At 42.2% G+C, this 23,590-nt stretch overlaps 1 protein-coding gene and 1 long non-coding RNA gene across 3 annotated transcripts in view; both read left to right on the top strand.

The window, feature by feature from the left end:
• The window catches only part of ITGA2 (integrin subunit alpha 2), a 52,997-nt gene that overhangs the window by 2,930 nt on the left and 26,477 nt on the right, over nucleotides 1–23,590 (top strand). For both annotated transcript variants that reach the window (XR_014556361.1, XM_083703424.1), the window contains exons 2-7: nucleotides 13,826–13,949; nucleotides 16,822–16,931; nucleotides 18,178–18,269; nucleotides 22,625–22,739; nucleotides 22,852–22,979; nucleotides 23,315–23,463. Coding sequence is in view for 1 of the 2 variants with exons in the window: in XM_083703424.1 (XP_083559550.1) it covers nucleotides 13,826–13,949; nucleotides 16,822–16,931; nucleotides 18,178–18,269; nucleotides 22,625–22,739; nucleotides 22,852–22,979; nucleotides 23,315–23,463 (718 nt within the window). In the remaining variant the exon portion in view is untranslated. The remainder of the gene's footprint in view (nucleotides 1–13,825; nucleotides 13,950–16,821; nucleotides 16,932–18,177; nucleotides 18,270–22,624; nucleotides 22,740–22,851; nucleotides 22,980–23,314; nucleotides 23,464–23,590) is intronic.
• LOC310827595 lies at nucleotides 6,910–10,406 on the top strand. The gene is made up of 2 exons (XR_014556453.1): nucleotides 6,910–8,766; nucleotides 9,144–10,406. It is a non-coding gene; the product is annotated as an uncharacterized lncRNA (long non-coding RNA).

Below are 23,590 nucleotides of genomic sequence, written 5' to 3'. Positions count from 1 at the left end.
AATGCAGTGCCAGAGGGAATGAAATCAGATACAAAAGACATTAACCTTTTGGAAGAATTGTGGCATGAAAACCACCCTGTGATTTTTTCCCCCCCTAAGAAAGGATGAAGTCTCAGTTCATGAAATGTTCTATCTGCATTTTTGTCTAATCTGCCTTTTATTCTCATGGTGAGAGTATTTGGACTTTAAACAAAAGCACCAATTCAGGCTGTAAAAGCACCCAGCCTAGAGTGACAGTGTGTACCAATACTGTCAAAACAGTGTAGATCAGCAGTTCTCAAACTTTGTGTGTGCGTGGACCACATGGAAATTGCTGGGGGACTTGGTGGACCACTGTTTTTGTTCTACAAAGCAAACCACAAACCACAAATTTTAAAAGCCATAGTCTTGCTTTTCTAATATGATGGATGTGCCTGTTTTTGTTGTGAGAAAGTTCTGTGAATTGTCAGCTTTCACCTCAGGTCAGGTTCAGCGTTCACCCTGCTTTTGAATTTAGACTTGAGGGTGGCAAGTGATGAAAACCCAATCTTTCACCATTATGAGAAAAAGAAAATGTTTTTTAACCTTCAGAGCCAAGCGTTATAATTAAACCCATCATAGGAGCCAACTCCTAGAGGCTCAGGTCTCTTCAGCCCCCCAATAAAACATTTGAAGGGCCTGGGGGCCCCAAAATTAATGGGCATTGCCATTCAAATGGTGTGTGTGCCGCATCATGTGATTGATTATATGGGGTGGGGCTTATCTGTCTCCCCCCCCATATTTTATTTAAGTTGGCACCCCTGAAACACATCACCATATTATGAAACCATGGACCCTAGGCCATGTCACTGAGGAAGGCCCCTGCCCTGTTCACTGATAAATGTTGAGGGACAAGGCCTGCTTAGCCTGTCAAAAAGCATAACCCTGGTCAAAACAGCCATGATTTCCATTGTCCGTAAAAACAAATCCAGTGCAAATACAGATGTTCTGGGTTACTTGAATTAAGTGTTTCACAGACCACAATGGTTAACCAGATGGTTGTGGGAAACCCGCAAGCAAGACCTGAGTCCCCACAGCAGCATTCAACAACATTGTGCAAATAAAATCAGATAATATGTAAAGGACAAGAAGTACAGTGGTTACAGACGCTTCAGGTTACAGATGCTTCAGGTTACAGACTCCATTAACTGAAAGTAGTACCTTGGGTTAAGAACTTTGCTTCAGGATGAGAACAGAAATTGCGCGGTGGCGGCACGGCAGCAGCGGGAGGCCCCATTAGCTAAAGTAGTGCTTCAGGTTAAGAACAGTTTCAAGTTAAGAACGGACCTCCGGAACGAATTAAGTTCTCAACCCGAGGTACCACTGTATGTACTTTTAAAATGTATCTAGGGAACCCCTTTTCAGCTAATTTCTAAGCTGAATTGCAACTTTATTAGCAGGCAGATGTAAATATTAAAAAGGTTTCAAAACAAATTGAATGTAATTAAATTTGGGGGCAGAGTGTATACATATACATATATACATATATATATATATGTAAATATATGTGTGTGTGTGTATGTATGGGTTTCTAAGTTCTTTTTACTTCAGAAGGCTAGACCAAGCCATTAGCACTCTGAAAAGTCTTGAACATTCACAATTCCCTGTTGTCATTTTCACTTACTCATTTCAAGGTTTCCATTGTTTGGCTTTGTGCAGGCTTGTCCCCATTTCCATGGTTACCGTGTTGAAATGCAGACAGGACACAAGCTGCATTCCGATCAGAGTTCTACATGCTGCTCCATGCCAGCAGCATATGCTTCGGTTGTTTTGGGGCATATTGTTTAAGGGCCCATGTATGCAGAGCAGTCAACATTTCTGTGTTTAATCCTTAAATCATTGTTAGCCACTGAAAGAGAGAGGGTTGTAGCCGGTGTTTCACTGGCAGAAAGCCCACGTAACTGATCTTCCCCTTCCCATCCTCCCCACTGCAGCCTCCTTCACCTTTTCCCCCAAGCAAGTCTCACAAGAGAGCTAGGGGAACCTGCCCAAACATTGTGGGCCAGGTCTTCTGCAGCTGCACTGTGAGAAGAGACTTGCTCTAAATCAGGCATGCCCAACTTAGTTTGCAGGTGGGCCATTGAGATACAGTACTGCAAAAGAGCTGCTGGCAACAGTTTTACTTTTTACATACAAGATTTCCCATGGAAGGCAGGAATTGGGGAATATAGACAGGCATTCTCATGCCAGTGATGTTGTGTAGATTCTGAACAAAACATGTATGCATAGAAAGTGTCGATGTGTTACTATTAGTATAAAGGGACCCCTGACCATTAGGTCCAGTCGTGGCCGACTCTGGGGTTGTGGCGCTCATCTCGTTTTATTGGCTGAGGGAGCCAGCATGCAGCTTCCGGGTCATGTGGCCAGCATGACTAAGCCGCTTCTGGCGAACCAGAGCAGCGCACGGAAACGCCGTTTACCTTCCCGCCGGAGCAGTACCTATTTATCTACTTGCACTTTGACGTGCTTTCAAACTGCTAGGTTGGCAGGAGCTGGGACCGAGCAACGGGAGCTCACCCTGTCTCAGGGATTTGAACCGCCGACCTTCTGATCGGCAAGTCCTAGGCTCTGTGGTTTAACCCACAGCGCCACCCGTGTTCCACTATTAGGATACAAAGCCCTTAACAACCCTAGAACTAGTTTACCTGTGAGCTGTATGCCTACTCAACTGCTTCGATCTGAGGAACTGGCATTGTTACAGGTGTAACATAATACCCATTCTGCATTTCAAAGAAATTGATATTTTAGTGTGACTTTAAAACTCCCTGCTTATTGATATCAGACAGGTGCCTTCATTGTACTGTTTTTGGTGCTTGCCAAAACAGTATTTGTTTAAGTAAGCCTATGCAGATATCTAGAAAGTGGATGCATTTTTAGTTTATTGCTGTTTATTTTATTTTATATTCTAAATAGTTTTTTTAATCATTCTTACCAATAATTTTATTGCTTTATGCTTTTTGTAAACTGCTTTGAAGGTTGATGCTTTTTTTTTTTACAATCAAGTGATATATAAATTTAACAAAATAAATAAAAGCACCAATCTCACAATAAGCACCCATTTAGATGCACTAGGAAGTTGATCAGAAGGTAACATCATTTTAGCCTCTGCACTGTTGCAGATTGTGTGAGATTGTTTGAAGGCAAGCAAGAGCAGGCATGTAAAAAAGCCACTTTGCTGGTTTCTTGTGATGACTAAGATCAGGCAAGTGAACATAGGTGTAGTGGGGGGTGAGGAAGTGTGGTTACTTCTTTACATTGTACTGTTATCTGTGGTCTTTTGGCTTTTGTAGACATACACGCAAGGTTATGCATGGTTATCTCAGTACCCCCTCCCTTTAATTCATTCTCCAAATGAGAAAAATCTTTTTGATAAATACTTTTATCTATCCTGTAGAAGAAGCATTCTAGATAAAACATTGCACAGGGATGTATTTCTTCTGGTTTGGGAATGAGGAAACACTTTCTGATGCATTTGGTAAGAGCTTCAAGAAGCACCACCATTTAAAGGAGATAGTCTGAAGGAAGCAAGTTGTTGATGGGTGCGACTATGAGTACTCCTATTATTATTATTATTATTATTATTATTATTATTATTATTATTTATCTACAAGAAACACATTGCATTTTTGTGTGGTTGCACTACTATTTTTGGAGCTGGCAGCAAAGCCAGCCTTACCAGGATATTTTATGCGTTTTGTTTTGTTACCTGTAATACCTGTATTTTCTTTCTCGTTTTCTGAAGGCTGGCTTGGGGTTTAAGGCTGGATTAGAGGCAATACAATACTTCAAAATCCTTAAAGGTTTACCGAAAAGTATTTTAGGCAAACAATGTACAGAAATGTTTTTTTCCTGCTGGTTTCAGTATGATGAAACACATTTCCTTTACTTCCTTTTGAGGGCAATGCTTCATAATTCCATGAGGTGCAGCATGAGGTTACAACACAACGGGAACATCAGCAAATTATTATTATTATTTCTGCCCTGCCCATCTGGCTGGGTTTCCCCAGCCACTCTGGGCGGCTTTCAACAGAACATTAAACTTCAAACATTCAGCATAAAACTTCAAACATTAAAAATCACTTCTCTCTCCTTCCCCTGCCCGCTTCCAAGTGGACACTTGGAAATGCTTTGCATACATGTTCAGACTTCTTTGGACCCAACCATTTGTATGGCGGTGAGCATTTTGCACATGTCCAATTGATGCGTGGTCACTGACACATGGGTATTTTGGGACCTGGAAGGGAGTGGAACTGGGGCAGAATGGGGGCAGGGCATGGGCTCCACCAACGCATGCGGGAGCTGTTAACGGACCAGCCCCGCAAAATGGTTGCTGCCTATACTACGACTTTATTGAATAGTATTAATCATTTTGATGAATGATTTCTGACATTTTGAATTACTACGACGTTATTGAATTGTATCATTTTGCTGAATTTGTTGTTGTTTTCTTTATTTATGTTATTGTGTTTAACAGTATAGCAGTTGCAATGTTTGTTTTTAATGGTATTGTGATTATTGTGAGCTTCCTTGTTGGAAAATTGGAATGTAAATATAAATATTAAATCACATTTATATGCTTACTATTTTTAAATAAAGGTGTTGGGCTCTCCTTTGCTGGAACTGTTATTTATTCGTCTATAAAGCGAGTTCTCATTAAATGAGAGCACGTGTTGCGGATGGGGCCAGACAAAAACACCCAGGTTGCCGGCCAGATTAAATTTAAGGGGCCGAGAGCAGATTGGTGGCTGGTGTTGCTGGGGTAAATTTGATGTTGCTAATTTAGGGGTGGGATCAGTGGTTATTTAAGCAAGGTCCACAGCTTGTTCCTTTCTCTTTCGCTGTGGACACCGGATCACCCGCCCGCCCTCCCTTGATTGGGCTCTCGCTTTGACCTTGCTATGCCTGTCATGGGGTCGTTCACATTGGTGCGGGGGCCTGGTAGGAATTTTTCCTTTTGGCTGATTAGTGTGTGCCAATTGGGTTTTGCCTACTGCGTAGCAAATCGTCACAACTTGTAAGGTTGGCGGTTAGGCATTGGTTAAATTGGTTGGTGGAGGGGTATGGATTGGCTGTGCCTACCCCTCCAATGCTGCTGCTGCCTGGGAATTCCGTTAAAGGAATTCTGGGGCTTACCATCCCCTTGTCCAAACCCCTGGAATCGGGTGCGGGCCGTGTAAGACTCCAAGGAGCATGCGGGGAGGAACTGAAGGGTCTGTATCGCAGCCCCAGTTGCCCTGTCTTGTTCCTCCACACTGGCTCTCGCTGGAATCCGGGAGTCAGTGCTATCCCCCAAGGCGGGGGGGATAGCTAGTCATAACCAATGCCTAAGCAACCATTCACAATGTGTATGATAATAAAGTTGTGGCCAATATTATGCCAAAAACCTTAAACAAAAATTACGTGTGATGTGTGAGTTATTGGGTTGGGGTGTTTTGGGGGACCTCCGCACGCAACATTTATATCCTACCTTTTCACAACCACTCAGTAAACCTTATGGCCAGGTGGGGATTTGAATCCTGGTCTCCCAGTCCAACTCTTAATAGCTATGCAGGAGGAGGGTATGTGGTCAGGGATGCTGTAGTTGTGAGATTCCTGCACCGAGCTGCTTTATCATTCTGTGATTCTAAGTTATTTTTCTGGCACAATATTAGAAAGTTGCACATAAAGTCAATTGACTTTTGCTGTTATGCAGCAAAACAATGCCTTACTGTACTCTGACAACTGCCATTCAACAGTAGGAAATAGGAAATAAGCAGCTGGTGTTACTAACAGGTGTGTACAGGGTACAAAATACAGGAAGGTAAGAAGGGAAGGTTGAGGAGAGAAGGATATGTAAATTCAATTGAGAGAAATGTAAGTGTCACAGTACTAGCAAAAAATCCTAGCTTGTAGATCTGTATAGTATTATTCCTTGCTTGAAATTCAGATGCTCAGTGACTTGGCACTCTGTAAATGTAAATTAAAAAAGAAGAAGGCCTTATTTGTTTAGAGGCTAAAAATAAGTATGAAGCAAACTTAGCTCACTTTTTTTTTAGTACAGATATTAAATATGATTTCCTGAGCATTGCAGTACAAACCAGTTTAAAAATCCTAGAACAAAATATACCCACATTCCGTTTGCATCACATTTTGTGTACATTCAGCAAACCTACAGAGCTATAAATAATTTCTAGCAAACAGTTCACTTCTGCACCATTACTGTTATTGATCTATTTACCTAGGAAGGCAACCGCTGTCACGATGTTTCACTTCATTTGTTTGGATTCAGGTCATAAACAAAATCTTGCTAAATTGATTAAGAATGAGGACAGCTCTTCACTTCCAGTTGGTTTTTATAAAGACTAGTTTTCAAGTTGTGATTTAGGAGCACTCTCTCAAACCATTTGCAGCATGATGAATTGCAGGCAGACTCTCATAATAATCCATACAAAGCTCTAATTCAGAGGAGACCTCATCTAACTTCAATGATTTTAATTTTTTAATTTAATAATTTTTATTGCGCTAGCCAAAGGCCATGGCAACATCCAAAGAATGAAAAAAAGCAGTCACTACATATGCAGTAGAACCATGATTAAATCCACCAAAAATTTCTTGTCACGCAGAATAAAAAATAATTTTCAAATAAAATGTGCAAATTAGATCTCACAGTCCCCTTTGCAATTGACCGCTAACCCATTCAGTTCTTAATCTTCCTAGCTGCCAAGGCATAGAGAGCTACCTTATAGGTCACAGAGTCATCAGTATCACTCAACTGCCATTTCACCCTCTCCGACCTGGTTAGATTTGTTTCCTTCATGAAAAGAGGTTTTATGAATCAGTTTCTTGGGTCAGTGGTATCTTGGGTTAAGTACTTAATTTGTTCTGGACATCCGTTCTTAACCTGAAACTGTTCTTAACCTGAAGCACCACTTTAGCTAATAGGGCCTCCCGCTGCCACCGCGCCGCCAGAGCCCAATTTCTGTTCTCATCCTGAAGCAAAGTTCTTAACCCGAGGTACTATTTCTTGGTTAGCGGAGTCTGTAACCTGAAGCATATGTAACCCGAGGTACCACTGTACTGGACATTGTAGTAAGTAATGGCAAATGTCCTCTGCACATGGTTGCCCACACAGACAGACTCTCTTTTCATAAGGTATTCCGTTGCATCACCCATCTAGAACCACTGAGGGCATAGATTGAAAGCGTAGTTCTGTGAAGGTGACTCTTAATGAGGCAGAGGGAAGATTTATCAAATATCTGGCTTGAAAGTGCATCATTTTAATAAATGGAAACCATGGTGAACACTTAGAAGAAGAAGTAATAATAATAAAAAAATCTATTTCTGCTTCAGTCATATAAAGGTAGTCCATTAAATGCCTCTTCCCCATGTTCAGGGACACCTGGAGCTCTTGTAGGTGATATTGGGTCAAGTAGCACTGGATACCAACCTTCCAGTGTTGGGTCTGATCCAGTTCTTTGCGGCACGAGGTGGGAAATCTCTCATCTGAAAAGGATCTAGGTCCTTTCACATAATTTAAGCACAGATAGTTGATTCTAGCCTGTATTGTTGTCACAAATGTCAATGAATTTAGAATGGGTCTGTGTGCACTGGTGACTGCTCTGATGACAATGGCTTCTTATTTGTTTGTGCACTTGCAGCAATATGCTATACAGTATACAGGAATGATATGGCTAACAGATTGCGGTTGACTCCTGACAAGACAGAAGTACTCCCTGGTCCTGAATGGGGTAACTGTGTCCCTGAAGGACCAGGTGCGCAGCCTGGGAGTCATTTTAGACTCACAACTATCCATGGAGGCGCAGGTTAATTCTGTGTCCAGGACAGCTGTCTACCAGCTCCATCTGGTACGCAGGCAGAGACCCTACCTGCCCGCAGACTGTCTCGCAGGAGTGGTGCATGCTCTAGTTATCTCCTGCTTGGACTACTGCAATGTGTTCTACGTGGGGCTACCTTTGAAACTGCAATTAATCCAGGATGCAGCAGCTAGTCTGGTGACTGGGAGTGGATGCCAGGACCATATAACACTGGTCCTCAGAGATTTGCATTGGCTCCCAGTACATTTCCGAGCACAATTCAAAGCATTGGTGCTGACCTTTAAAGCCCTAAACGGCCTCAGTCCTGTATACCTGAAGGAACGTCTCCACCCCATCATTCAGCCCGGACACTGAGATCTAGCGCCAAGGGCCTTCTGGCAGTTCTCTCATTGCGAGAAGTGAGGTTACAGGGAACCAGATAGAGGGCCTTCTCAGTAGTGGCGCCCGCCCTGTGGAACGCCCTCCCAGATGTCAAGGAAATAAGCAACTATACTATTTTTAAAAGACATCTGAAGGCAGCCCTGTTTAGGCAAGTTTTTAATATTAAATGCTGTATTGTTTTTAATACTCAATTGGGAGCTGCCCAGAGTGGCTGGGGAAACTCAGCCAGATGTGTGGGGTATAAATAATAAATTGATATTATTATTATATTATTATTATGATTTATGGAGGTAAGGAAGGTAGAAAAAGTCAGGGGCTGACAAGTGGTGGGGATGGAATAGGGTTAAGTCAGGAAATCATGGTGGAGTCGTTAACAAGGTGGCAGGTGGCTCAGGAAAGCTGTTTACTTGCATAGTTTCATTTATGAATTGCTTCCAATAAAACATCCCAAAGCAATTTAACCATAATAACAATCACAGTAAAAACAATTTCAGCTCTGGTACAGATACAGACTGGCATTAAAATCTTCATTCTAAAGGCTTGCTGCAAATCGGTAAAGGTAAAGGTACCCCTGCCTGTACGGGCCAGTCGTGACCGACTCTGGGGTTGCCACCCATCTCGCTTAAGAGGTCGGGGGCCAGCGATGTCCAGAGACACTTCCGGGTCACGTGGCCAGCGTGACGAAGCTGCTCTGGCGAGCCTGCACCAGCGCAGCACACCGAAACGCCGTTTACCTTCCCGCTATAAAGCGGTACCTATTTATCTACTTGCACTTAAGAGTGCTTTCGAACTGCTAGGTGGGCAGGAGCTGGGACCGAATGACGGGAGCTCACCCCGCCGCGGGGATTCGAACCGCTGACCATACAATCGGCAAGCCCTAGGCACTGAGTTTTTACCCACAGCACCACCCGCGTCCCTTGTTGCAAATAGAAGGCCCTAAATAGGCACCCAAAAGATAACTGAGACGGTGACTGTTAGATGTGTGAACTTTTCAAGTGTTTAAAGTGATGGGGGACATAAATGTTCTTTCTGTGATGTCTAATGGATGCTTCGCACATAAAAGACATAGCTGTTGTAGTCAGATGCACGTATGAACTTGACCTTAGCTGGTTGTAGCTAAAGACAGCTATAAATTCAGCTTTTAAATTCAGTGTTTGCTGTGCAAGGGTCCATGCTCATTGAATGCTGGAAACATAGTGGGCTTGAAAGGGGGGAAAGGCATTACTAACTGATAAATATAAAGGACATGAATATATTTTTAACTGTGTGCTGATGGGAAACTGGTCTATAATTTTATAAAAATATGCTAAGATGTAGTCCCAAAGCCTCACTTACAAACAAGAATACATCCTAAAAATCAGCTGAAAGTATACCGTTTGTTGGTGATAGCAGGCAAACATTGGAGCTTCATAGAGTACTACCAACCCAAGGCTTTAAAAAACAGTTTACATCTTCAGTCCAGACTGTCAACACAGCATAGCCTTGACTTGCCTGGGAATGCCAAACACCGTTGTGTTGTCCAGGAAGCTCTTATATCTAAGCAGTTTGTGTCCTCATTTTAAAAAGTCCCCAATTCCCACAACAAATCTGAGTGTTTCGTTCTTGGAAACACTAGTTGCTTCATCAGATCTCCCTGCTTTCATTTCATTTTCATGAGGTCTTCCTTGGCCACTGGGCGCAGCTTGAACCAATCAACATATAAACTGTGGGTGCCATGTGCATATACTATGCATCTTAATAAGGGTCACCACTCTTAAAAGAAACAAACAATTCTTCTCTGATCAGCTGCCCTTGTGTTATATTGAGTAAGGAAAACAGTGCCTGGCCTTCAGGGCTTTCAGTCTGAGTTGTACAATTCCCCACAGGAGCCCAGTGGTTATTTTCCAAGAGCTGCTCATTGACCAACCCCTTGTATCTGAAACGTCAGTAAAAGTTTTGTAAGTGGTTGTGACTATTTCAAGGAGGACTGTTTGGAAAATGACTGCATTATTATGTCTCTTGCTGTCCTCCTACACAATTCCAGTCCAGCAGTTAATGAGACAGGAAGTGGGGTTGTGGGGGTTTTTTTTGGTGGTTTATCTTTAGATGACAAATTATTTCACTCCGTAGCAATTTTGCATGAGCCCATATATAGATATGCTTAGTGTTATTACTGTATTACTTCCTGTGGGCAATAAAGGTTTACATGCTCCAGCTTTGTTGAATTTGCTGCCCGTTGTTTGGTGAATCCCACCCTATATTATGAGTTCCATAGAACAGATGGTATTCAATGCTAGTCCTACTCAAAGTAGGCCCACTGAAGTTAATGAATATGGCTAAGAGGTTCCGTAATTTCAATGAGTCTACTTTGAGTAGGACTTAGTTGACTACAGCCTCATAATTATGGGCTGAACTCAACTGACTGTTACTCAAAGTAGATCCATTAAGATTGCTGGCCATGTCCAACTTTAGACCCATTATTTCAGTGGGACTACTCTGAGTAAAAGCTAGTGGACTATAACTCTGTTAAATAGTCTCAGAGACTTCCTTTAGCAGAGAAAATGATAGCCTGGAGGGTGTACCATTTATTGTTAGCCTGGAGTGTTTACATTCTGATCCTTAAAAAACATAGTGTGCAAAGTGCATTCAGCTGTTATAACTAAGGTGGAATCTACACACATATTAAAAGAACACTCTGAAAATGCTTTAAAAGAAACATTTTGAAAAATATGTTGAATTTGGCATAGCTGATTGTTGCCATCTAGTGTCAGATTTGTATATTGGCGTTGTGGGTTAAACCACAGAGCCTAGAACTTGCTGATCAGAAGGTTGGTGGTTCGAATCCCTGTGACAGGGTGAGCTATTTAGAATATAAAATAAAATAAAACCAGCAATAAACTAAAAATGCATCCACTTTTTAGATATCTGCGTAGGCTTAACTAAACAAATATGGTTTTGACAAGCACCAAAAATAGTACAACGAAGGCACCTGTCTGATATCTATAAGCAGGGAGTTCTAAAGTCACACTAAAATATCAATTTCTTTTAAATGCAGAATGGTTATTATGTTACACCTGTAACAGTGCCAGTTCCTCAGATCGAATCAGTTGAGTAGGCATACATCTCATAAGGTAAACTAGTTCTAGGGTTGTTAAGGGCTTTGTATCCTAATAGTGGGACACAGGTGGCACTGTGGGTTAAACCACAGAGCCTAGGATTTGCCAATCAGAAGGTCGGCGGGTCGAATCCCCACGACGGGGTGAGCTCCTGTTGCTCGGTCCCTGCTCCTGCCAACCTAGCAGTTCGAAAGCATGTTAGAGTGCAAGTAGATAAATAGGTACTGCTCCGGTGGGAAGGTAAACGGCATTTCCATGCGCTGCTCTGGTTTGCCAGAAGCGGCTTAGTCATGCTGGCCACATGACCCGGAAGCTGTACGCCGGCTCCCTCAGCCAATAAAGCGAGATGAGCGCCGCAACCCCAGAGTCGGGCACGACTGGACCTAATGGCCAACTGGGTCACTTTACCTTTAACTGAGTCCTAATTCTGCATACTGTTGAAGACACCTCTTATCTTCCTTTGTTGCTTGCTGTTTCTCATTTATGACTGGACAATACAAACCCAAGATAAGGAAGTTAGGAGCTGGTCAGTCTTAAGCCAGCCAATCCCCTGTGTAGCTGAGCTATGCTAGCAGGAGCTAGCACAGCTGGAGCTACACAGATGCAACACCTTTTTCCCTGGAGAGCAGGGACTCAGCCAACTGATCTGTGATTGGATGACTTTATGCTGGTGTAAAATGGTTGGTGGTGGCAGGACCATGCAAGGGGAGATGGAGTTAACTCTATTCAACTTGATCACAGCTTGATATATGATGTCTTCATATATCTGGAGGGCACACAGAAGGCGGAACAGACTTCTTCTATGTTTCTCCAGAGGTCAGGACTAGAACTAGTGGGAGGAAATGGAAAGGAAGCCACTTTCAGATAAACATTAGGACAGACTTCCTAACAGGAAGAGCAGTTTGACTGCCTTGGGAGGCAAGCTCATCTTTGTTGGAGATACTTAAGCAGTGGCTGGACAATTCTATTTCATGGATGCTATACACCCATCCTTCACTTACAGAGTCAGCATTGAGCAGGGGTCAGCTCTAACATTTTAAGATCCTATGTAGGCAAAACCATCCCTTGAGGCAGAGTGCTGTCACTTCCGTTTTTCACATGAGGAATTGAAGCCAGTATCTTTGACCATGTCCATCCACTTACAGAGGTTGTTTCCAGGAGTACAGTGGCTATTTATTCAGAAGTATATCAAACTGAAATAATGAGAATGACTTATGTTTATTGCCTTGGTAGGCCAGAATGATTCATACTGTATTTTCATTCCTTCGACACTGGTGATCCCTGCTTCTTCCAGTACACTGGCGTGAGTCCCCTGAAGAACTACCACCAGACAGGTTATTCTAATCCAGTGCATCACAGCTCCCTGTGTCCCTGCTGCACTCATACACTTTCCATAAGCTTCATTTTATGGTACCTATGGGACCACCTCTCCTGGTATGCCCTGTGGAGGACCTTAAGGTCCATAAATAGCAACACGCTAGAGGTCCCGGGCCCTAAGGAAGTCAAATTAGCCTCAACCAGAGCCAGGGCCTTTTCAACACTGGCTCCGGCCTGGTGGAACGCTCTGTCTCATGAGACCAGGGCCCTGCAGGATCTGATTTCTTTCCGCAGAGCCTGTAAAACAGAGTTGTTCCACCTGGCCTTTGGCTTGGAATCAACTTGATCCCCTTCCCCTCTATCCTTTTTCCTTTCTCCTTCTGTGATGGAACTCCTACTTGGGGACTTCCCTGGCTTTTTTCTGGCCCATGTAGGACCAGTCTGGATAGTTAGCCTTGGTGAAGACTTGATGTTTTAATCCCCCAAAAAGTTTTTGATTTGAGTTTCTACTGAAATGAGGCTGCATTTTAATGTTGTATTTTAATCTTGTTTTTTTAAGTTGTATTTCAATCAATTGTTTTTATACCTGGTGTTAGCTGCCCTGAGCCTGGTCTTGGCTGGGGAGGGTGGGGTATAAATAAAATGTTATTATTATTATTATTATTATTATTATTATTATTATTATTATTATTATTATTTTCAGGGCTAGGGTTTTTATTTTTTAGAACAATAAAAAAAATCTGCTCCAGCTGCTTTATTCAGCCCCAATACCATTTGTGGGAATACACTAATGTGCCATACCCTGCTTGTGGGTTCCCCACGGGCATCTGGTTGGCCTTCCGATATGAACAGAATGTTGGAGTAGATAAGCCTTTGGTTTGATCCAACGAGGCCCTTCCTGTGTTCTTATGCTGGTGCCTTTCCCAGTGCAATTGTGGAAATGAGATATATACCCGCAGTGCTGTTTTTCTAGGAAAAAGAGGTGCCGGAACTCACCATGACTGAGGCCTTGTTCTCTTGTAATGGCAATGGCACTTACCTGAGTGGTGCCAGAACTGAGCTCCGGTGAATTCTGGCTCAAAAAAAAAAGCCCTGTATACCCACATGCTGAGCAGAACTGGCATGAAGAACCAGGAGTACGTTGGCTTATTTTCTTAATTGTTCTATTATGGTCATATAAATTACTCTTCCTCTCAATAGGATTCTTTGAAAACCTCTGTGAAGCATACAACGTTGGGCTCCAAGGAGCAAGAGTATTTTCTGGCCCCTCGAGTGAACAATTCGGATATACAGTCCAACAGCTTTTAAATCCAGAAGGCAAATGGTAAGCATTTCCTGTTCTTCATTCATAGTGCAGTGAGAAAAGCAGAGGGCAACTATATTAGGAACACAGGAAGGTGCCTTATACCGAATCAGACCCAGCAGCCCATCTAGTTCACTATTGTCTACACTGACAATTTCTGATGGGTGTCTGGGGATCAAACTTGGGAACTTCTGCAAATTGGTTGGTTATGTAGGGGATGATGTAGTCTTTCAGGATACCTCAAAGATAGCTGCCCCAGTGAGCAGTTGAGCTCAGGCCCAGAGGTTAAGTATGGCTTCTTTCTCTGAAGGCTCTTCCCAGGCTAGCTCATCTTGCTAGCTCATCTTGCCTTCCTGGAATGTGTCCTTGAACTATGCTGATGCCTCTTGCTTGCCTGAATAGAGGGAAGCGTGTGGGCATAGGTGTGTGTAGAAATTCTACTTCCGTATGGTGGCAATAAGACACACTGGACAAAGGCATGTAATGCTCCATCTGCTTTTGCCTCTGGCCATGCCAGGACTGGCTTGCAGGCCCTGAAGCATTGTCCATGAGGGACAGTCCCTTGGATTGTAAAATAATGTTTCCCACCCTTGTGCTAAGGCAAACTACCATTGGATTCAACCCCTAGTAATGCTAATCTGACCTTTTCGTGCTAATATTTTACCACATAAGAACAACATATTGGAAATGGGGTTTTTCAGAACTAGAACTGTTGAATTTAAAAGTATATGCTAAACTTTTTAGGTGTTGGTTTTTTGCTTGTTCAGTGAATGTTTCCTGATTGGGCCACCCTGGCAATAGAAATTTAACTGGTGCTTCTAAATTGCATCACCTTGGCTTGTTGATTAATTTCTTTGTCAACTTTCTTTTAAACAATGTAAGGAAAAGAGAAAGGAGTGCCAACATCTGCAGATTGCAAAGGATTCAAAATTGACTTTGTGTTTGCACAGGATTTAAAGTTGACTTTGTGCTGCACCCTTTTCTGATTCGGAGCTATGTCACAATTTGGCTCCTACAAGTAACTCATTGTACTTTCATCTTCTCCCTCCCACGGTCTGCTGTATGTTTGCAGTTGCGTCTGTTTAGTTGTTGACTTCCTAAAATCCAGACCCATTAAAAGAATATTTAGTGGAATGATGCTTAGAAAGGTGACTAATAGTACTCCACAGTAGTCTTGTACATTTAGTCATAGCATTGTGTAAGGTAGGACAGGAAGTTCATAGAACAGCAGAATCAGAGTATAAAGTAAACAGCAAGCAAGCCAAATTATATGAGAATGGGGAACCAGTGACCCTCCAGGTATTGCTGAAATGCATCTCCCTACGTCTCAGACCCTTGGCTATTCTGTCTGTGAGTGATGGGCATTGAAAAGCCAACAACATCTGAAGGCCATAGGTTCCCCACCCTGAAATAAACAAATAAGTAAATTTAGCTTCTGAGATTAACTGTACTTAATTATCTGTATAGATATGGAAACTAAGATAGATGTTTCCATATTCTTTTGAGATCTTCTCTCTCTCTCTCTCTCTCTCTCTCTCTCTGTGTGTGTGTGTGTGTGTGTCATGTTGTTTTTAAAAATCAAGTTAACTTTCAAGGTATTTTATGTTCTTCTGTTTTGGATTTAAAAAAAAGCTTCACAAACTGGAAATCGTTTAAATCAACAGGGTCATGATTTGGTGTACTGCTATATAAAAATACCCTTTCAAAGCTCACTCTTCTGAGTGACCATGTGGTGTAGTGAGAGAACCTTTTTGGGTGGGTGGGGGGAGTTTTCTGGGTGTTAACTTGGAAATAGTCACAGTGACAGATTTTCCAAGTTTCCACGACTGGAATAGTAAGTAACCTTTACTTACTACTGACTTCATTGTTTGCATAGCAAAGATTTAACCCTTCTTTGCAGAGAGGGAGGTGTGTCTTAAGTAATAATTATATTGTCACTAATGCCTACTCACTAGGGTCCCAAACCCTTGGTGAATTAGGGACTTTCCCTGCATGTGAAGACAGGCTCTAGTGCATTGAGTGGATGAGATCAATAGTGGGTCCAATGGTCAAGAAGGCAGTTTCTGCATGTGCTATAGAGGGAAGTAAGGGGCAGATGGGGCTCATCAACCTGGAAAGGTAGCACATCTAGGAGAAGGAAAACTCTGATCCTAAACCTCCACAGCCTTGTGGGATATCTTTATGAGAAGAAAAGGCTAAGGAGTAAGCTACAGAAATTGGGAGTAGAGTCCCTAAGACAGTTGAATGGTGCCTTGTACACCTCCTTCCTGCAACTCTTGCAGCCCAACTGGTGCCAAATGCATTGCTCTGCTTTCCTTTGGACCATATCAGTGAGGCTGAGAGTCAGGTCTTGTCATCTAGGCAGCCCAGGACCTCCATAAACACTGCCCAGGCTTCTGCCCCAGAGAGATCACTCTGGTGCTGTTAACACAGCGGTTTGACTTCACCCATGGAGGTGCACTCCATTGTCTCTTGAGGTGGATGGATGCCAACAATAATGCCTATTCCCTAGTTGAAGCAAGTCACTCACACAAGTGAAAATGAGGTAGTAAAATTGGCTAGATGTTACCATGTAAAAAATGAATTGGCCAGAAGGAACGCAAAATTATAAATACATTTCTGCTATATGATGAATACTCAGTATGTTTGCATGACAGATGTTATGGACTACAGTTCCCATGATTCCTGACCATTGGCCGTGCTGTTGGGAATTGTGGCCAACAGCATCTGGCGTGCAGCATGTTAACTACCCTTGTTTTACAGAGACCAAAGAAATAATCATAAAGATAATTATTGTAGTAACCTTGAGCTCATACTTTCAATTACTGTTTTTAGAGTGGAGTCTTTCAACTGAAATGACCATACAGTTTGTAAAGATATGTCTGTTTTCCAGGTTGCTTGTTGGTTCACCCTGGAGTGGATATCCAGGAAACAGAATGGGTGATGTGTATAAGTGTGATGTTAATCAACCGGGAACCCAGTGTTCAAAGATGAACTTGCAGAGTAAGTTCTAAATTCAGCAAATAAATTAAAGAATAAATTGTATAGCCTGCCTTTCTTCCCATGGACCTCAGCGTACGTCATTATCATCTTGATTATTGTACTTCTTCTTATTATTTCTTATCCACCCAAAGTTGGTTATAACATATAAAAACACAATGCACCACCCATAATTGCTAAACATGGATGCCACTACTGTCATCTCTACATATATGTAGGCTCAGTTCTATTTAAAGACTGAAAACCTACATTTTGTTTTGTGAAAGATCTGTACATAGCATGTATGGTCATATATTTTGGCTGCCGAGTGCAGGAATAAATTTTGAGCACATCATCGCAACTGCTTGGGGGGCGGGGGGCCAACTCGAATTTCTGCACATGGCAGAAATTTATGACAATTTGCCACAAGTTGGGAAGAAATGCACATGGACTGTGTGATAGAATTAGAGTCCCTAGATAAGAAGTGAGGAATATTTATTTGAGCTTGTGTTGTTCTCAACGCAAGCACAACACAACACATGTGTTTAACGCAAACCAGGGCATGGTTTGAGGGCACATGATGCAGCTAATCAGGATTGAGTCTGGTTGGTGTCTGGTTGGGAGATTCCCTGGGAACCTCATATTTGCTATCTTGAGTCCTGTGATGGAAGAATTGCCGGATCTAATGACTGTACTAGATAAATAAAATATGTAACATTCTGTTACTAAAAATAAAACTTTTTACATGATTTATCCCGGCCTCAAATGGTAGTCAGAACAGTAAGGTCCTAAGCTGCTGCCTGTGCTGAGTTTCTGGGGGAAAGCAACTTCATGAATGGAGGATACTTGCCACAAACAATTTTTGAGAGCCAGTGTAGTGCAGTGGTTAAGAGTGGTAGACTCGTAATCTGGTGAACCGGGTTTGATTCCCTGCTCCTCCATATGCAGTTGCTGGGTGACCTTGGGCTAGTTACACTTCTCTGAAGTCTCTCAGCCCCACTCACCTCAGAGTGTTTGTTGTGGGGGAGGAAGGGAAAAAAGATTGTTAGCCGCTTTGAAACTCCTTTGGGTAGTGATAAAGCGGGATATCAAATCTTCGTCTTCTTTTTCTAATAGTTCACAGATGATGCTTATTAAGAGAGCACACGTATTGTTTTAGGGGATTATATGGGACATAGGTAAGAGATATACAGAGTTCTGGCTGCTTACATTGAAAATAGTAGCTTGAATTTCTCTTGATTGTGCGTATTGTTGTATTGTGTCTTTTTAGCTTTTGCAAGTGTCCCAAATGCTACTGAGATAAAGAAGTATATGAATCTAGGATTAACCCTAGTAAGAAACTCAATAAGCGGAGGATTTTTGGTAAGTGCTGCAGATGCAATATAAAATATAACCTGTTTGGCAGTCAGTGGTGAAACTATAACCTTTTCTTGGGTCCCTTCTTCAGTGCAGTTCATCCAAATGAGTTAAGATATAAATTGCAGTGAGAAATGGGTTTGCTTATACGTACATAAAACATCAATCCCGGTCCAACTACTCTGGCTGTTAATTAGTTTCTGGGCTCAGTTCAAAGTGCTGGTTTTTACCTATAAAGCCTTAAATGGCTCAGGACTGCCTCTTCGCTTGTAAACTGACCCAGAGCCTGCAATCATCATCTGAAGCCCTTCTTTGTGTGCCTCCTCCGTGAGAGGCCCAGAGGGTGGCAACATGAGAACGGGCCTTTTCTTCGGTGGCTCCCCACTTTTGAAATGCTCTCCCCAGGGAGGCTCGCCTGGCGCCCTCGCTACATACCTTCAGGCACCAGAGAAAAACATTCCTCTTCTCCCAGGCCTTTGCCTAATTATGGCCTTTTAAACTGTAGGGGAGGGTATTGCTTTTGTATGCTACTATGTTGTGCATTTCTGTGTTTTTATATTGTTTCCTTTGGAGGAAGGACGGTATAGAAATTCAACAAATAAAATAAATAAATAATAAATAACATTTCCCTCTAATTTAATGTTTTTTATTGTCTTCTAGTCAGTTCCAGACAAAGACTGGAATTTGATTGTTGTTGTTTTCCTGCTGCTGTAGGTGTTGTTTCATTAGCTCATTGTTTTCATATTGTAGCATTGCAAGTGGCTGGTATTTTATTTTACATACTTTTGTATGTTTCATTGCATTCATGTAAGTTGCCTTGAGATCCTTGGAGTGTAAAGCAATAAATAAAGCAATAAATAATAATCATTGACCTACTCTAAAATTCCATATATCTTGTAGTGGAGGAAGTGATTAATAATAATTGCTCCTCTTAGTGCTTTGCTGCTTTTCAGAAGGATCATCAAATTGCAAGGTACTTATCTAACATTTCCTACCCACAGTTGAGAAAAGCTTTCATGGAATTAAGATTTCAACAGATGCTGTCTGCTTATTTGGATGGCAGATATAATCATGAAGAATGCAGCTGTTTAGGCTGGTAACTGGGACAACCTGATGGGACCATTTGCCACCAGTCCTGAAAACGCATTGGCTACCAATGAGCTACTGGAATCAATTCAATTCAATTTCTTCTTGGAATTTCAGTTTATTGTTTCTGGTGGTTTTCTGACTGGGATCAAGCCTTGCAAAGCCAATTGCCCTTAGATAAGAGAAAATAATTGCAGCTAAATACTTGGAGTTATTGTTGGCAGGGAAGAATTTGAGTGAAACTTCTTTTTCCATCATCTAGAGTCTAGACTTTAAAATGGGATTCGTTCTTTGTTGTGCATATTGCACTATATAATGCTGACGCACAAAATTTACAAACATTCAAAGTTGTGATCACTTTCAGAAGCATTCCCTGTGCTTGTTGATAATGAAGTCTGAAATTATATTCCGAGAAACCTTTTAGTGCATGTTATTTGCATAGTCTTGAGAAGCATATTCAGTATGTTGAGCTTGCATGCTGCAGAAGCAACAAAAACAAGTCCCTTATGACTTTTTTGCATTATGCACAATGTTTCTTATGCTATAGAGACCAGTCTAAAGCTGCTCTAACATTTGTGGGAATTGTTGTTTTTTTAAAAAGCAGATGTACCAAAGAGTTATGCATATTGCAATACAAATACTTAAAATTTCGAACATGAATACACAATGGGAAAGGGCTAATGTGCTGATATAGGAAATCAAGACAAGGCTGTAATTTTATCTGTGGCATGGATGAAAAATAGCCATTTAAATAAAGGTTTTGCAGGAGGCATACTATGAAGGCTCTGTGTTCCAAAATTCCTATCACTGCTATGTGCCAACTCCTCCATGTGCCTATTCAGCAGAAATCATCCGGAAGGCAAGGCACTCCAACACACCATTGCTGTGCACATATCTGAACCAACAGAACTTTACATTGCAATCCAATACCCATTTATTCAGAAGGAAGGCCCATTAAATCCAATGGTACTTCCTGTCACGTAAGCAATTATAGGATTTCAGCTATAAACGTAATTACAGTATACTGCCTACCCTTTTCATACTGTTGTTGCCTCTGCTTTTTAATTATCATTATTAAAAAAAAACAAGTTATTTGATCTATAACATTGCAACTGAAATACTTTAATAGAACTGCAGTCCAGAATCTGAAGCAGCTTTCATTGCCATGGCTCATGGAAGGGTTGCCTCTATTTCATCTCGCAGCCAATGCAATAAATAACTACAACATTATTGTGCTATTTCTTGTGCTCCAGATATTTTAAAAGAGGCCTGGGGAACCTGTGGCCATCCAGGTGTTGCTAGACTACAACTCCCCTCATCCCTGACCATTGGGCATGCTGGCTGGGGTGGACGGGAGTTGGGGTCCAGTAAGTTCTGGAAGGATGCGGCTCCCCATCCCTGTGTTAAAACAACAAAAGAGCTTAAGGACACGGTCCTAAATGTGCTTAACAAGGGAGTGACCCCCACGGAACTCAGTGGAACTTACTTCGAGGAACAATACCATAGGATTACACTGTTACAATGCAGTCCTATACAGTGGTACCTTGGGTTACAAACACCTAAGGTTACAAACTCCGCTAACCTGGAAGTAGTATCTCGGGTTACAAACTTTGCCCCAGGATGAGAATGGAAATCACGCGGCGGCAGCGGGAGGCCCCATAAGTGAAGCGCGCCTTGGGTTAAGAACGGTTTCGGGTTAAGAACGGAGCTCCGGAACAAATTGAGTTTGTAACCCGAGGTACCACTGTAAATCAACATACCCTCAGATTATTGAGGATTCTTCTCACGTTCTGCCTCCACCATCTTTTCCCTTCCATTATGGTCCTAGTGCTCTTCAATGCTCAGCCCACCATGATGAACCAAAGCCCACTTCCACAGGCATTCACATTTGCTTTATAAGTCCAATTACAAGATAGAGATGGACAGGAAGGCAGTGGAACCTTTCCATGGGATCTCTCTACCGCTAACTCTATACTGCACACTCAGAAGTGAGTTCCTTGGACTACAGTGGGGTTCACTCCTTTGCAAGTGTGCTTAGGATTGTAACCTAAGTGATCTGTGAATAAGAAAAAAGATATATTAACTTCCTTTCTAAGAAAAGAAGCAGCACATTTTCCTGAAAGTATTGCTTTCAGGAACAGAAAGGAGTAAATGTAACCCATTCTCCAGCAGAGCAACCTTCCCCGACATGTTGCCCGTCATCTGTTTTAAACTACAACTTCTATCAGCCCTAGCCAGCATGATGGAAGCTGTGGTCCAAAATATATTGAGGGCACCAAGTCAGGGAAGGCTGCAGGATTGCTATAGAAGAATGTCAGACTTGCAGAATACTTTCGCCTAATAGTTAATTACACCCCTGATTGTAGATTTGATTCGGGGGGGCGGAATGTGGCTACACCTGCACCTGTCCCTGGGCTTTTACAAAGCATGGCATGATCTGAAAGGTTAGGGCTGAACTTCTTTATTGCTGGTCCTCATAAAAGAATGCAGTGAATTGGAAGTAATGGAGAACTTGCTAGTATAAGCTCACTAGAATGATGCCATCTTCTGGCCAGTTCCAGTTAATGTGAAATAAATTTCAGCCAGGGAAACTATCTATGGCTGAGACAAACAATTTCAGGTGACTTTTACTGATCTAAAATGGATTTGGGGTGTGGGGGTGTGAAAGATTTAATGGAAGGGTCCTTGCTGGTTTTTTCTGCTGCCTCCTTGGGGTTCTGGTGGTGGCAACAATCCTAGTCTCCACCGCTGATGGGCATTTCCCCCCTTTGCCTAAAAGATGCCAGAATTAGGGCAGGAACTGTTGGCCTCACTCTGATTTGGCTACATTCCAATACTATCTGGACACAATTTGAATGAGGGCAATGTTTTCTGGCCTCACTCTATGACTTGTGAATATGATATCAGGGTCTTTTCCAGGGAGTCTTCTCTTCTCATGAGGTGGCCAAAGTATTGGAGCCTCAGCTTCATGATCTGTCCTTCCAGTGAGCACTCAGGGCTGATTTCCTTAAGAATGGATAGGTTTGATCTTCTTGCAGTCCATGGGACTCTCAAGAGTCTCCTCCAGCACGATAATTCAAAAGCATCAATTCTTCGGTGATCAGTCTTCTTTATGGTCCAGCTCTCACTTCCATACATCACTATTGGGGGAAACCATAGCTTTTACTATACGGACCTTTGTTGGCAAGGTGATGTCTCTACTTTTTAAGATGCTGTCTAGGTTTGTTGTAATAGGTACTTCTAAAGGCTTATTCCTCTTCCTCTTCTTTTTAAAGACTTGCGGCCCTTTGTGGGCACAACAGTGTGGGAGCCAGTACTATGCAACAGGGATCTGCTCTGAGTTCGGCCCAAGTTTCCAGATCATGAGAAGTTTCTCCCCTGCTGTGCAAAGTAAGTACTTAAGTATGATTCAGTAAGCAGTTTCATTTGCTTTAAATACGAGACAAGGGTCTATGCTGCTAAAATAACTGGCTCAGACTTTTTCTGTCCCCTTCTTTTGCAGAATGTTCTTCTGCCATAGATGTGGTGGTGGTATGTGATGAGTCAAACAGCATTCATCCCTGGCATGCTGTGTCGGATTTCTTGAAAAAGTTTGTTCAAGGTTTAGATATAGGTCCCACAAAAACTCAGGTGTGTAGAATTGGGGCACAGGAGGTAGGGTCAGCAGAACTGAAGCGCCATGCCTTATTGGGGGGGTGTCTTTCCTGTTACTGCAAAGCCACCATTGGATACAGCCCATTATGTATGAGTTGGCAGTGTAAAGCTTCATTTTTTAATGTTAGGCGTGGGGGACATGTGTCCTGCCCCCACCCCCCAGATTCTGCTGAATTTAGAACTTCCATCTTCCCTGGCCATTGGCAATGCTGGCTGGAGCTGATGGGAACTGGAGCTTATAGATGTATTGCACTGGTTTATTTAGTTAGTACTGTAACACTTTTTCCTCTTAATTTTATCTGAAATTTTAGGTAGGCTTGATTCAGTATGGTGTCTACCCAAGAGTAGTGTTCAACCTGAGTACTTACCAAGATAAAGGAGATGTTGTACAAGCAATGTCAAAAACCTTTCAGAACGGAGGGGTCCAAACTAATACATTCAGCGCAATTGAATATGCCAGGTAAAGCACACCAAATAGCAGCTGATTCTCAGCTAAACAGAGATCCTCTTTTTTATTTAAAACAGAACAACTCTATCACTGACAAAAAAAATATATCTGTATGTGAGGGTAAATTAAAACAATGTTT

The sequence above is a fragment of the Podarcis gaigeae genome (genome assembly GCF_964106915.1).
Source record: "Podarcis gaigeae genome assembly, chromosome: 11".
Taxonomy (NCBI): Eukaryota; Metazoa; Chordata; class Lepidosauria; order Squamata; family Lacertidae; genus Podarcis; species Podarcis gaigeae.
Note: the sequence above shows the minus strand (reverse complement) of the source record. Positions and strands in the feature narration are given on the sequence as shown.